At 32.0% G+C, this 14528-nt stretch overlaps 1 protein-coding gene across 1 annotated transcript in view; it reads left to right on the forward strand.

The window, feature by feature from the left end:
• The window catches only part of LOC119830530, a 55702-nt gene that overhangs the window by 26763 nt on the left and 14411 nt on the right, over positions 1-14528 (forward strand). Inside the window, exons 3-4 of the mRNA XM_038353588.1 lie at positions 7076-7484; positions 12445-12557. Of these exons, the coding sequence (XP_038209516.1) occupies positions 7171-7484; positions 12445-12557 (427 nt within the window). The 5' untranslated portion in view covers positions 7076-7170. The remainder of the gene's footprint in view (positions 1-7075; positions 7485-12444; positions 12558-14528) is intronic.

The following is a 14528-nucleotide window of genomic DNA, read 5'->3' on the forward strand; positions in this document are numbered from 1 at the left end:
ATATTAAGGGGATCCTCGGATCATGTGATACATGAAGATAGAGGCAAACTTATTTATGTAGAGCCATTCATTTTACTACACAAACTGTAAACTGCAGTAATCATATTATGATTTTAAATCACCATTCATGTTATAGACTTTGTTTACTTAACGTAGTGTACTGTGTATTGTAAGTTGTAACAAATTGCTGAAGTGTCATACCTGTTATCAGTATTGAAGTGACAACGTTCTCCTCGTACCACGTACGGGACGGGCAGAATGCGTGATGTTTACACGAATGGTCCAGTTTGAGCATTAGCTATAGGAAACGTCACAATTTTAAAACGGAAATCTCTTGGTACAAGTTATAGGGTCGCGTACGCGCTATCGTTCGACAGTCATCAGTGCTACGCGACCGTCGCCGCCGCGTGGTACAGTCCGTAGCAATAATTCACAACAGCATTAATTTGAACAAACACGTCAGTTAAATCACAGTGACGTTGTGTTAATCAATATGAACATAGTGATTTTAGTGGAAAGTTGCCATTGATTATACACAGGTGAATAAATCTATCGGTTCGGACTTATCTAATGGTCTTATTGAGTGAGCTAGTTTTGTGTTCATGTTGATAATAAATGACTTGAAATAGTACCCAGGTACATTTCTAAACATTTCCAAAGTACATTCAGAAATGAACATATTATTTCGTCTGTTTTTAGTTGAAATAGTAGGTCTGTTATCGTAAAAGTGTGGTAATCAAGTCTAAGAGATGGAGTTCGTTTAAATTCTTATTACAAAATTCAAAACAGATACAGACGAGGATTGTTACAATAATATGAAATATACACTAGAAAATATTGCATAAAAGGACATTAGAACGAGTTAATCAATAATCTTTGTTCATTCTGACAATAGATAAATCAATAATGTATAAATTAAGTTCTTTAATAATGAGATTCTCGTTTCTTGCTACAATTAATAGGTTTTATGAAGTTTAAATAGTCATTTGTCAAATTTAATACACATCCATATCTTTTGCTTTATTTATATTTGATCATTGATATGTGAACGTAAACAGTAGCTGATGCTACAATATATGAACTGTATAATATCCTCTACGTATGCATAGTTCATATAATATTTTACTTCATCTAATTCTATTTAACTGTGTGAATTAGAAATACATCGCATCTGAAGGGTTAATACTATTTCATACTGTAAAGCACGGAAGCAATACAAATACTCTTTACTATGATGTATTTAAATATTTGACATATATGAATGTATTAAGAAAACATAACTTCAAGGAATGAATTAAAGTCCGTTTCAATGTCGGCTTTTAATTTGTTTATTCAGGAATCAGGATGTAATATGTAATGGGCAGTGTCGCATTCTTTACAGTTGCAGTTAAATGCTCTGTAACAGACGTTTACGTATTAGACGGATTATAATGAAATTTGAATGGTGTGTTCGTGCTAATTCTTTTTGAATATATGCCAAGAAACAAATGGAATTTTTTGCATGATGAATGTAGTTTTTACGTAGTGTTAGACATAACGATCAAAGAAAGAAGTAAAATAAGTTAATACTAGAGAATAACAATGATATAAAATTTCGCTAATAATATTTTCGTATGCTAATAGGTACGTACAATATTTAGTGTCGCCAACTTACTTTTGTATGAACAACCATATAGTGTGATGCTATATTGAGCCTATTTGAAAAATTAAATATTTATAAATTTATACATCCGCATTATGTGGCTAAGTTACTATCCGACGACCTGACAAATGAGTAATATCGTTGTGTTATTTTCGGCGCCTTAATATGATATCATAGCGATAATCGGCGATGCGAATTGCTAATAAAACCATACAAATCGTACACCCTCTCAATGTCTATGTTTTGTAATGGTTATAAAAAAGAAACTTGTTTTTCTTTAGCTCACGATTGAAAACGCTCAGCTGATTTGGAAGTTAGAATTTGGATTTTTTATTGGAATTATTATACGAATACAGTTTACGATTGTCTATAAAAACAGCTTTAAAAGAATCTGAACATTGTTATCTTCGATGTAAGTTATTATTTTTTTTAGTTTTGGTCATGAGAGTTTTCGACATTTACTGTTTACGTAGCTTGGTTTATATGATGAATATATTATCTAAATTTTAAGAAAAGTAACGATAACGATAATACTACAGAGGTATTTAAATTCAGAGTCTAAGGAAGGAACGTTCTCACATTCAGTTGTTCACGTTCAGTGCTCAAGCACAACAACGCTAAAATTTATCATTTACTTTACTATCCTTCGTTAGTTAATATAGATACTGCCGTATTCATATTTAATAGTGACATCAATTCGATATAATTTAATGGACCTTTTCCTCGATAGGTCTTATGTTAACTAGATTTATTGACAGGATGTCTCGATTTTATGGATTCGTTCTTTGATGAGAACATAATCGATGTAGTTAGATGTCTGACCTCCATCTATTGTGAATCGGCAATTTATAGTGTCAACTTTAAATTGCATCTGAATGGAAATCTAATCATTCTATTTTGCTTCGTTTATGGTACACCGCTGTTTGGCAGGATTGCTGTGGTGACCATTGTTATATTTTTGTCGAATATACAATGACCATAATAAACTCAACTAGGAAAGAATTTTTTTTTCGATAAGAATGTAATATGCGCTATGCATTTTAGACACATAATAATAATAATAATGTCGAATTTGATAGCATTGGAAATAGCAATATATTAGAAACTTCTTCTTCCTAGTTGTGTTGGTGGAGGTTTTCGGGGATAAAAACTATCATGTGTTCTTTCTTGGGGCTCAAACTATATTTGTACTAAGTTGCTCCAAAATCGTAATAGTTAGTAAATAGGTCATACGTGAAAAAGATAAAAAGACAGATAGACATATAGATTTTTTTTCACTTTTAAAATATAAGTAGGGATCTGATAATACTCGCAATTACGACACAATATACATACGCAATTTAAATGTACATAAATCTATAAAATACATAAATCATTATAAAACTAGAATAGCGGTTTTGCGTTTTTACGGATTCTTTGGAACGAAAAGGAACCTTTCTTAACAGAAAACGGTAATCCGTTATTTGCAATAAGGCACTGGTGCTGATAGAACGGTAAAATTTGATTGACATCATTATTTGAAAAGCTTTAAAATTAACTGTGTGTGTGCGTGTAACCAATTTCAACCTACAAGTATAAAGTATACACATTAGATGGGTACCTTAAGTTTATGTTATACTGATAAAATGTTGTTATTGTAAAAGTACACATAATAGACTATCGAATTAATACGCAATTAATAAACATAAAGTGCGAGGTATTCGCTCATCATTGTTGCACGATTTGAAATCATTACAATATCCTCGTTCACGACCTAATATTAGCATGCGATGTTATATCAGATATTATTGTAATAAATATTTATGGTAAGAAACAATCGCGATACCATTTTGGGAAGTGATCATTTATGCAGATATGTCTGACTCTATATTTATTAGATAAGTAATAGGACTAAAACAATTAAAGGACACGTATAGGATAAGGTATAGGATACAAATTAATATGATATGAAATGTCTAAACAGTACTTATTTTTCTAATAATAAAATAATTATTGCATGCGAAGTAATCGCCCGCGCATGCCCATAGGAATAAAATGTTTCAAAAAGTAGTCTTTAACACTCTCTAGCGTCCTTACATACGAAACACAAAAATCATGAAATTGCTCCGCAACGATGTGATAAAAAAAACTCCGGTCAACCATTTAAAATGTTAGTAAAATATTTTAACTAATGGACTTCGCGGTCGTCGTTTTTTGAATCTTTGGTGTCCTCGCGATGATTTCTTTCATCTAGAAGTTCTGCCTAATCGTGCAGTAGCAAATAAAAATTTATTTATTACTTGCACGGTCGTCCGATCTCCAACCCCCGCTCGCTTTAAGTCCAAGGTCCTAACTGTCTTTGTAAGGTATTTTTGTGAAAAGCAAGTATCTACATACATAATAGTCATCCAAAGTAATAGTATCAAGACTAGTTTATTCTTAAAATATATAACTATGGGTTTGCGGTGAGTGAGGATTAGGTTATCAGGATTAGGCATCTCACGTCATTAAATTTTGAGATTAGTTTTTTCAATCGTTTTACAAATATATTTTTAGTACAAATGGTATATGGTGGTAGTTGAACCTACACCCACGCGCTGGTGTTGGACTCGGACAGCTCGTTGCATCCGCCCGGAGCTGTGATTGATAAACCAATTTAATATCATTGTCGTGAGAAATGTGGATCATGACACTAATACGCAATGGATATATAAATGATCATAATAAAAATCATTCCTTCAAAATATTTGGTTATTTTGAAGTGTTGAAATATCGTATAATACAGCTAACGCAGAATGCAATTTAAATAAGCATTTAACTAATAAAATAAATACATAGTAAATTAATAGTAAACCATTTTTCCATACTTTCGTTACACTCGGTTTTCCTACTCATGAATTCGAGATATGCAAAAGGTCAGACATAATTCCATAATACGACTAACAAAAGTACGTAGGTAGTACGGTAGTACACGGTTGTAAATCTATAGTAGGTATACTTATTGATTGATTACATATGTTAACGTAGTTCACATAACAATTATGTGCGAATTTACTTGCTAAAAAATATAGTTTCAGTCGACGGTGATTGGCAAATAATATAACAATTAGTTACCACTTGACTTTTTAAAGAGTTTAAAGTTTATCGTTTCTTACAGTTGAGTCAATACACGTACACGAGCATATCAAATGCTAGGAGTAGGTAATAATAATTACAGCTTAAATGGTGATGATTCAATACTGAGGTGTTATTAAATTCAGAGCCGAAACAAATTTTAACAATTAGGTACGTTGGAATAATCGTGAAATCGAAGGAGCGCGGCGTTGTGATTGTCTTGTACCGTGGGCGATAAAAGGCCTTGATCTAAGTACCTGTTAGGTTGTTAATAAATAGCTACGCTGGTTTGTGCTTATTAAATACCTGTTAGATGCTAATGATACCCTACTGGACGCGGTGACAATTAAAATAATTTATAACGCTATCGGTGCTACGGTCACTGGTATTATGTGCTGAACCTTCTAATAATTTTTGTAAAACTCTGTGTATGTCTGTGTAACATACATTTTTCTCTCGTTAATTACTTAGTTCTTTCCATTATGTTATAGACCTACGCTATTATTGCTGCTCGATAACTATGATTGTAACAATAAATGGTTTAAGAAATATTAAAGCATTTCCTAATTAACAAAACATGCATTCCAGTCATATTAATTTCATTTAAGCGTTAATCTAACTAATATCGTATCCCAAATTATAATATGCTTATTTAATATTCATTTTGGACGCCACAAATTAAACAAATATAGAAATTAACATAGTATATATACATACAACGTAGTATATATCCAAACTATGTGAAAGGTCACTAGAGTTATTTATTAGACGTAATTGAGTCAAGTGATAAACTAAAATGATTTTTCTTATATAAAAAGTATAATAGCGCATACAATAAAATATTATAAAACAAATAGTATGTAAAAATACACGTATACGCTAAAATAAGAGTCATCGTTGCGATGTTTCTTGTATTTGGATAATAATTGTATAATATAGAGACTGGATCTATATGTACGAGTATGTCTTAAATGTAAATTTGTGGGCGTTGATAAATTGTTTCACTGCATTTACTCTTACGTTTAATGTTTTGTTTGGCCAGAGGCAATTATTGTATTGAAGTGTTTGAAATGTCACAATGTAACTGCCTCTATTTCATTTGTTCACTTGTTCTGTTGTAGATTCTCAAACGCCGTACTCAAATATTTGTTTTGAGTACAACTCAGTGAAATTAAGTTTGAGTAGGATAATTTTAAGTAATGAACCTATAAAGTTTTATCAATAAAAAGTATGTAAATATCAACATCACCTACCTTGTATCTGATGAAAATGTACTTAAAAATTAAGCAATAGGTTATAGCCTATAGGGATACATTTAACAAATCTAATATATAAAGTCTCTTCTTCTACCCTTATTATAAACAACACAGTCCTCCTCCAGTTCCTGGTAGGAATTAGCACCGTTTACAAGATGATAATCGTATTATCATGTTAATAAAGGAGTAAAAAATAAAATGATCCTAATATGACTTGTGAAGGTTGCCAAATGAGTTCGATGAACTATTTAACCCCTACGTTAATAGAAATTTATTAGTTACTAGTTATTATCAAAAAAAGTATTTCTTCCGTGGCTTTATTGGTCCACCTTAGTATCACTATTATATACCTATTAAATATATTTACAACATATGTATAAGTCTTGCGTTTTTAAATTGAGGGAGTAATGTGTGATCAAATGATATTTTTAATACTCGTTCACAACATATAGTCAGTTTAATGAAATCGACATTCCCAATATCTGACCATGCGATCACATACACATTTTTTCAACAGCAGTGCGTCGAATGAATAATTTTATTGTTAGTTGGGTGCGGGTCTTTGGTCGTTGTTCTGTCGATCGGCGGCTGCGGCAAAGGTGATGTAAGATCGGTTGGCTTCGACGGTGATGTCAGCGCACCTACGCGCCCCTCCCTCGTCTCTCTGCTGACCGCACTACAGCCTTCCGCTAAATTATACCTATAAGAATTACACATTATATTAAAAAAATGCTTATCGTACTCTCTACGGGAGTTATATCTCGGACATACCAAACCAATAGGCACATACTCTTATGTTATATCGTATCAGTGCATAGGTTTTATATTTTGACATTAATCAACTACATTAATCGATTAATCACGACAAATGTAACTAGGGTAATCATTTATTAATTTAGAATGCTAGAATAATTATATAAATTTCGTAGATAGGTTTATTCATCTGTGTAAATGTAAATTAACAGATATCGAAGACCATGGTTTACATAAATAAAAATGATAAATACAAAGTGCGTAAATCAAAATAAACATAGCTACAAGATAGTGCTATGCTACATTAAAAGTTGTATAAAATTTGCCACAGTGAAACGATGATATTAAGCATTGAAGTGCAGTGGATAATATAACAATGGATTCTAATATACAGTAAGTGAAAGTGAAGTCGTTGCAAACGGGAAGATGGAGGGTGCAATTCTAAGCACCCAGAGCAATAATAGATTCCGTAGTCACCTGAAGAACGCAGTAACCACGCTATGCGCTCGAACGCTGCCAAAGTCGAGGTGTAGCGACTCGAGCGCGGGCACAGCTAAGCATCACACATACCCTCGGGCCACTCCGCCGAAGAGGACCCCCATTGCATGTCGGATGGAGCCACTTATATGCGATTTGCCGCAGACATCCACGTTTATATCACACGAACCTATCAAGTGTGAAACAGATCACATGCCGAATAAACCAAATGGCGTCGTTAAGTTGCGGGGAGCTTTGGCCAGGTAAGATTCAATCACCTTGTATTTTAATCATTTCATTTATTCTTGAAACCCTTAATTACTTTATAAATTGACTGAGCGATTGAGCCGATCATGTCAACAATAGTGTATAAAATATAAAAATAACACGTCACCTGAGAAATTAAATTAGAAACAAACTGTTAGTACTTTATTATTAACTCCTTTTCAAAGCTTTTTTAGATTGCATATACATTACGATTTTGTCATGTGTGTAATTAGTTGCTTTCTTTGTTTAAATTAATGTTGCACGCTGCATATGTTTTAAATGAGAAATAAGTATGACATAATGTAGAGCTGCATGTTTATAAACTTAATTATGTCTGTGACTTGCAAGGTACCATGACCTTAAGTCCGGTAGCCATTAGTCCTTTACTTCTTACCACGACCAAGAGTTTTAAATGCCTTTTTTATTGCGGTTGGGTCAACAACATTAATAACATGACATCATGGTGTTTGTTTATACGATGGCGGAGATGATGTTGCTTTTAACGCAAAGTTATTATTTATTACTACGCAATACGCATTTATATAGATCAATATGAACGTTTAGTGTTGTATGTTGAACTGCCTATTTCCGTATAAACGTTAACGTGAACTCGTTCCGTGTCATTTATGGATTAGAACAAGATAACTATTGTTTTTTGATACAAACACAATGAAGTCATCGATAAAATATCTCACTTCCTTTTGAATATCGTATTTTGTTAGAAACAGAATTAGTCAACAATGTGTTCAACGTGTTAGTTTGAATAAAATACCTACTAGGTATTTAATAAGTATTAATATTATGATATTATAATCTGTTTAAAAATGTAAATGAGAATGTTTAAACAGTTTTTATTGTTATATTTGTAAATGTATATATGTCGTAAGCAAAATCCATAATGAACCGTTATATGTATGTATTTGATGGAACCATGTAGGTAGATAGGTACTTAATTTCTATCAGCACATTCATCAAAAGAAATTACACCGGCCGGGCCATGAGATCACGTGTTTAAACGAACATGACCTCAGACATTTTGTAAAAGATCTTAAAAAAGCCGTTATCCACACGGAAGTGGAGCACAGTCGACGTCGATTGTATGCGAATGTGATTACAGTGGGCAAGCATGCTTCGCTATTTCGGCGTCTTGAGCGTTGCTCATTTTACAATCGATTGGTTCGCGCAACGTCAGATTGTATGTATCTAATTGATCGCAAATGAGAAGTAAATGCACTCGTAACTGCTTTTATAATGAGCACGATATGTGAAAAAGAGATGTGCCAGTGCGTCTCGCTCGCACACCATGATGTCATGGTGTATTTTTGTGAATGTCCGACTGCCTGGGTCGCGTGCATGTTTAGTAATTTGTCCGACTTAAGTCAAAATTTGGTTATTTTAAATTTAATATTTTACTCAAGAATCATTGTTAACTAAAATTCTTATCCTATAAACATATTCATAATGTTTATTCATAAAAATACTAAGGAGGACAGTGATATAAGTATATAAATAAAAAAATATGTATTGGTGTAAATTTTTATCTTCAAATTATAGGACACGGATGAACCGATTGGCGTTGCAATTAGTAACCTTGAGTGAGTTTTTTTGTATACATATCTATGCAAGATTTCCCCACTTAAAAAAAAGTTATACGTGTCACAATATATCACTATTATTTTTTGTATCACGTCTTTGAAAAACCATACGATTGAACAAAAAAAACCGACCGAAAAAAAAAACTATTTAACTGTCAACTGTGCTCTCTATAATCTCACCATTGGTAACTAAGTATATCTAATTGTAACACTAAAGTGTGATCATTAAAAAAAAAAAAAGATTTTTAGCTATATAATTTACAAGTAGAATGTAAACAAGTAATAGAGTGATTAATTATGCATCATCTTACCTGTCAGTCTTCAATTTTTTTCCATTTGTTCGAAGCAATTAAAAATGTATTGTGCGGTCGCTAAAAAAATAAACAAGAGTTTGCTGAACTCTGATTGGATTACTGTCATACTGACCTCATCATTTATTTCTACAGCGTTTGTTTGAAGCCGAACAATTAATGGAATGTTTTTGTAATTTTATCGTTGCGGGAAGCTTCTTTGCTTCCCATTAGCTTAATAAATCATGTATGAGAATTGTGTTAGGTTTGTGATTAAACAAAAATGGAACTGGTTATTCTTAAAATATGAGAATAACGATATTTAACAATAAAATCTATGTGTTGATTGTACCTATACGAAAAGGTAGGTTAATAACATGCGTTTGACATCTATATAGACTAATTTATGGAAACAATATTCAATGCTATAAAACTAAAAATTAAACAATATGTCATCTTAAAAATTGCGCGTTTATTTTAAACTTTAACATTTCATGATAAGTCGATGGATGATATACATGTGTTATTTTCGAATGCTCTTGGCTTAAGTTATTACGATAAAATTCGATTTTTACCTACTCTCGTGTGTATTTCTTGAACCTTCTCTTACCTACTCCAATGTATGTAATAATTTATCGTTTTTCATTTACATACTTTATTCTTTATAAACTTCAATAAAAATTTACATATATATAATGCAAAATCCAGTGTTTGTCACCAAACGACCCTTCGGTTATCGATCAGGTCAAGTCTGCGAGCTCCGTCTCACGCTCACGTCATACATCCTCTTGCGAATACAATTATCTGCCTCTGAGTGCTGAGACTACATGGAGTTATCATAAATACGTGCCGCATTTTACATACTTTCAATTGTTAATAATTATAAAGTAATGGATGTATTGAAATATGCAGTGATTATCATGTGCTACGAATGTATTGTGCTTCATGCGTGCTCACAAGTTAGTGTTCACTGTGGATGCGATTTTACATTGCAAGAATTTCATAGCCAGTATGTATTTAGTTATTTTAATAAAAACATAACGTTATTCTTAGATTTAAATTTTATGTTTACGAAATTACGTAATATACTTTATAGAAGCTTAATTTTTTATTGACATTATTATAAGGATATTTCATAAAAAGGCGACTATAAAACTACCTACGCCATTGCTCCTAGCTCCTAACATAGTGCTAGAAATCGTTGTCCTTGTCCTAAATGACTTAATGCTTATTATCATTTTGTTAACCTTACTGAAATTGCTTGCCTTATCCGTAAAAACTTTCGGTATTTTTATTCTAGCTACTATACAATAGTAAAAATTTTGAGTCTCGATTTGTATTTTTCGATCCTTTTAGAACTACAGAATGTGAAAGGACAACGAAAATCATATTGTAGACGAAAAAATTCAATACGTAAAATAATGAAACTGTCAATAAAAATAATCTTTACTTTATATCTTAATATATAAAAATCCAGTGTCATGATGTATGTTCCCAATGAACTCTTCACCAACTCAACCGATTTTGATGAAATTTGGCATTTTATGTGTAATTTGGTTCAACTTAAGATATAGGATAGTTTTTATTTCGAGTAATTATCCCAATAATTTATAATCTTAATATTTTTAATTATTACTCAGCCACAGCAACACTAGGCCGGGTATACTAGTATCTACCTATATTACCTATATTCCCATCATCATCCCCATATCATCTATTATCGGAATTGAAGAATACAAATTTTATTATAGGGTAGTTTTATGTTTTCGTCTAATATTCAATATACCTACATACACTAACTGACCGTACGGATGTTGTTTTGTCATATTATAATATTGAAAAATGAATATGTACATAGTCACTAAGTTTTTTACATTCACCATTGTTTTATATATACAGTGTATGACATATTACTCTTGCAAAACATTATATCATTTCACATAACACTAAAGATAATATTCCGCAACGAACCGCAGAGTGTCCGATGTAAACAAATTGACGTATAATCATATAATTTCGATATAAATTACTATTTTGATATCCGTGGGCGCGATACAGGTACGTGGGCGGCGATCTTATAGAGCGTTACAAGAAACCGCTATCGTACATTTGTATTTACTTTCACGTGGGAATACGTTGGGTACGCTGAATGGTTAAGGTAACCCGAGCTAAAGAATGTCTTGTTGTGTCTGCTACTCCGAAAATAATACCACCCGCGAACGTGGTCTAGAAATGCATCGCCATAACGCTACCACTATCACTTAAATGTAGACCGTGTCTTTGCTGTTTAACAAGTTCTGTACTCGTTAATGTAAGTAAACCTTTCAGGGTTCTAGGGAAAGTTTTTCTCACTATATGTTCACTAAATTGGAGATAATATCTCAGATTTCATTTCATTTAATTAATAGGAAAAAGGAATTATTAATGTTATTATGTTAGGTACCTGCCATAATAGAATTGAGGAGGTAAGGTTGCTTTGTTTGTTTTCTTATTCGTAAATGAATACGGCAATATGCACAAAGATTTATGGCGTCACGATTCACGTGTGTTCATTTTAATGTTCTTATCTCACGAGATGTAGATTTACGGCTGACGTACATAGTATAGTTTGTCTTGCGTTAATACATCAACTATGAAAATGTAATGTTTACCAATCCTTATATGAATACCGTAGGCTAAAAATCATGTTCTTCAAAGGTTTCATCAGATTATTAATTTTCATTATTATTAATTTATTTAGGCTATTAAAAAGTACAAGTTTTCTTCTAAGTATAATTACTGGAGGGCTCGATTTTAAGCTCTATTTCATAAAATAAAAGAAGATATTTTTTTTCTTTTACCTACCTAAAATATCATGCGTAGAGTGTTCACGCAGTTGGCCTTAAATATGGTCTAACTTGCGATGGAATAATATAATTGCTAACTTCATCATACAATAGGAAAGGTCAACATTAAACTTTATACCTACAACTCCTATCAGTATTCATGTTGTATTTTCTGTTGAGTCAAACAAGCAAAGAGCTGTTGAGATAACTATAAAATTGGTAGTAAACAAGTTGTTTTCGTCTCAGGGAGGTGGCGAACGCCTGGGAGTGCCGCATCGGCCCGCCCGACCAGCCGGCGCCCGCCCACCGAGTGCAGAGCCTCTTCAACGACATCGAACTATATCCAACTAAAACTCAGGGTAAGTGCTAAATTCATCTTTGAGTGGTATTTGATATTTGGATTAACTGTATTGTAGTTAACTGGCTGATCACAATGAACAAAAGAGTTAATGTGTGTGTATAACGTAGGAAAAAATCGTTTTGATGGAAGTTTCTTGTAAATTAAGGCATATATTCATATTATATATACCTACGTAGTATATTACTTTACGTTATATATTATTTTTTATTAGGTATAGCTATTGTCTAACCGTTGAGTACGACAAACATTCGAGCAAATAATTCAAATTTACTCCGATTCGAATTTAGGGCTGTACATTTTCTATATCCTATAGTATTCATACCCATTCGCGTCAATAAATGTCTTAATTTAGGTTAATTGTTGCGGTTATGAATAACTTGGATGGAACCCACGCGATGCGGATACGCGCAGGAGGCATGATTTAAGTAAACTTTACGATAACTGAATATTGACTAAACAAATGTTAATTTTTTATGATGGGATTAATGGCATGGGAAATTGGTTTAATCTTAATTCCTATTCAAATGAGCTATCACGAAATGTAATCGTACTGATTAAAATTATTATAAAATTTGGCATCGGGCTTTAGACTTGGAGATAATAAATACATATTAAATCTTTTTGGTCTGGAATTCAATAAAGTCATACTCTAACAGCTTGTAAGGCGAAAGTCTAAAGTCCATGTCATAAATATATGATGAAACATTTAACTGTATCGACATAAAGTCCCGTCATTCGCGCAACTGTAATTATAAATTTACTCATCTTCCTTCTTGATGTTTCTAACCCTAATGTGTTTCGAAGAATAGTCATCGATGTGATGAGATAAGAAAAACGTCATTGGTGATTCAAACGAAGTGTACATAAAGTTACACAATTATTAGAACAATAAATCCTTGATTCGACAAATGATTTCTGTCTGATAAATGAAATATTATGTTAGGGAGATAACGAGCGATGTCGAGTTGTGTTTTATATTTGCAGCTCTTTTTTATCTTTCGATGTAACGGTCTTTGTATTAAACGTTTTTAATAGTAAATGTTGCATAGCATGCATGTTAATATACATTGCATTACAGTTAGTAATTATTATGTTAGTAAATAAAATTTAATTAACTATTTTTTCCGTAATTGTACACATCCACATGGCTTTTTGTAATTCTATTTTCTAAATCTAATCGCAATACGATTGATTAACAAATCAATCGTATTAAATATCACAATAGGGGCCAATTTACTAACGTATTTTTTTTTTTTTGGTTCACACAATATCTTAATTCTCTTTTTTTGTGTAAGATTTGTTCGACACAGTAAAATAGTTATTAGATCTAAGTTCTAACAGTCTATGTCATAAAATGCATACAGTGATTTAAACAGTTGACTTCCTGGTCCATTAATCAAACTAGAGTTATTTAAGAGTGGTTTGCTTTATTTCATTAAACAACAACGTGTAAACTGCTTTTGCGCTAAGCAACAAATTACACATTTATCTATCACATCGTGTTTTTAAATACACGAAGATTATATTTCATTTTAGATTTCATTAAATATACAAAGAAAATGCTATATATCAAAATCACTACCATCGTGAACACATAACAAACAAATAATTTAATACGAAAACATTTGTTACGTTGTTTGTTTGTTTATCCTACTTTATTACAAATTTAAATTTATGATCATATTGTTAAAGTAAGTTACATTTCACAATTAAAGTGATTGTGTGAAGATTCCACGTGACTCTTGCCCTTGATGTATGTATTGTTAAGTACGAATGTGGTTATTGATCTCTATCTTTCTATCAGTCTAAGTCGCAGAACATGAATAAAGCGTTTTATTTTTTTGTTCAATCATATAAAATCCAAAGAGTTATACACTCTCTTTCAATATCGTGCAATATACTTAGTCTGGCCATAAATACTGTTACACTTAATTATAAAAAAATATTACATTTGAATTTCGAATCTGTC

The sequence above is a fragment of the Zerene cesonia genome, chromosome 11, assembly GCF_012273895.1.
Source record: "Zerene cesonia ecotype Mississippi chromosome 11, Zerene_cesonia_1.1, whole genome shotgun sequence".
In the NCBI taxonomy this organism is placed as follows: Eukaryota; Metazoa; Arthropoda; class Insecta; order Lepidoptera; family Pieridae; genus Zerene; species Zerene cesonia.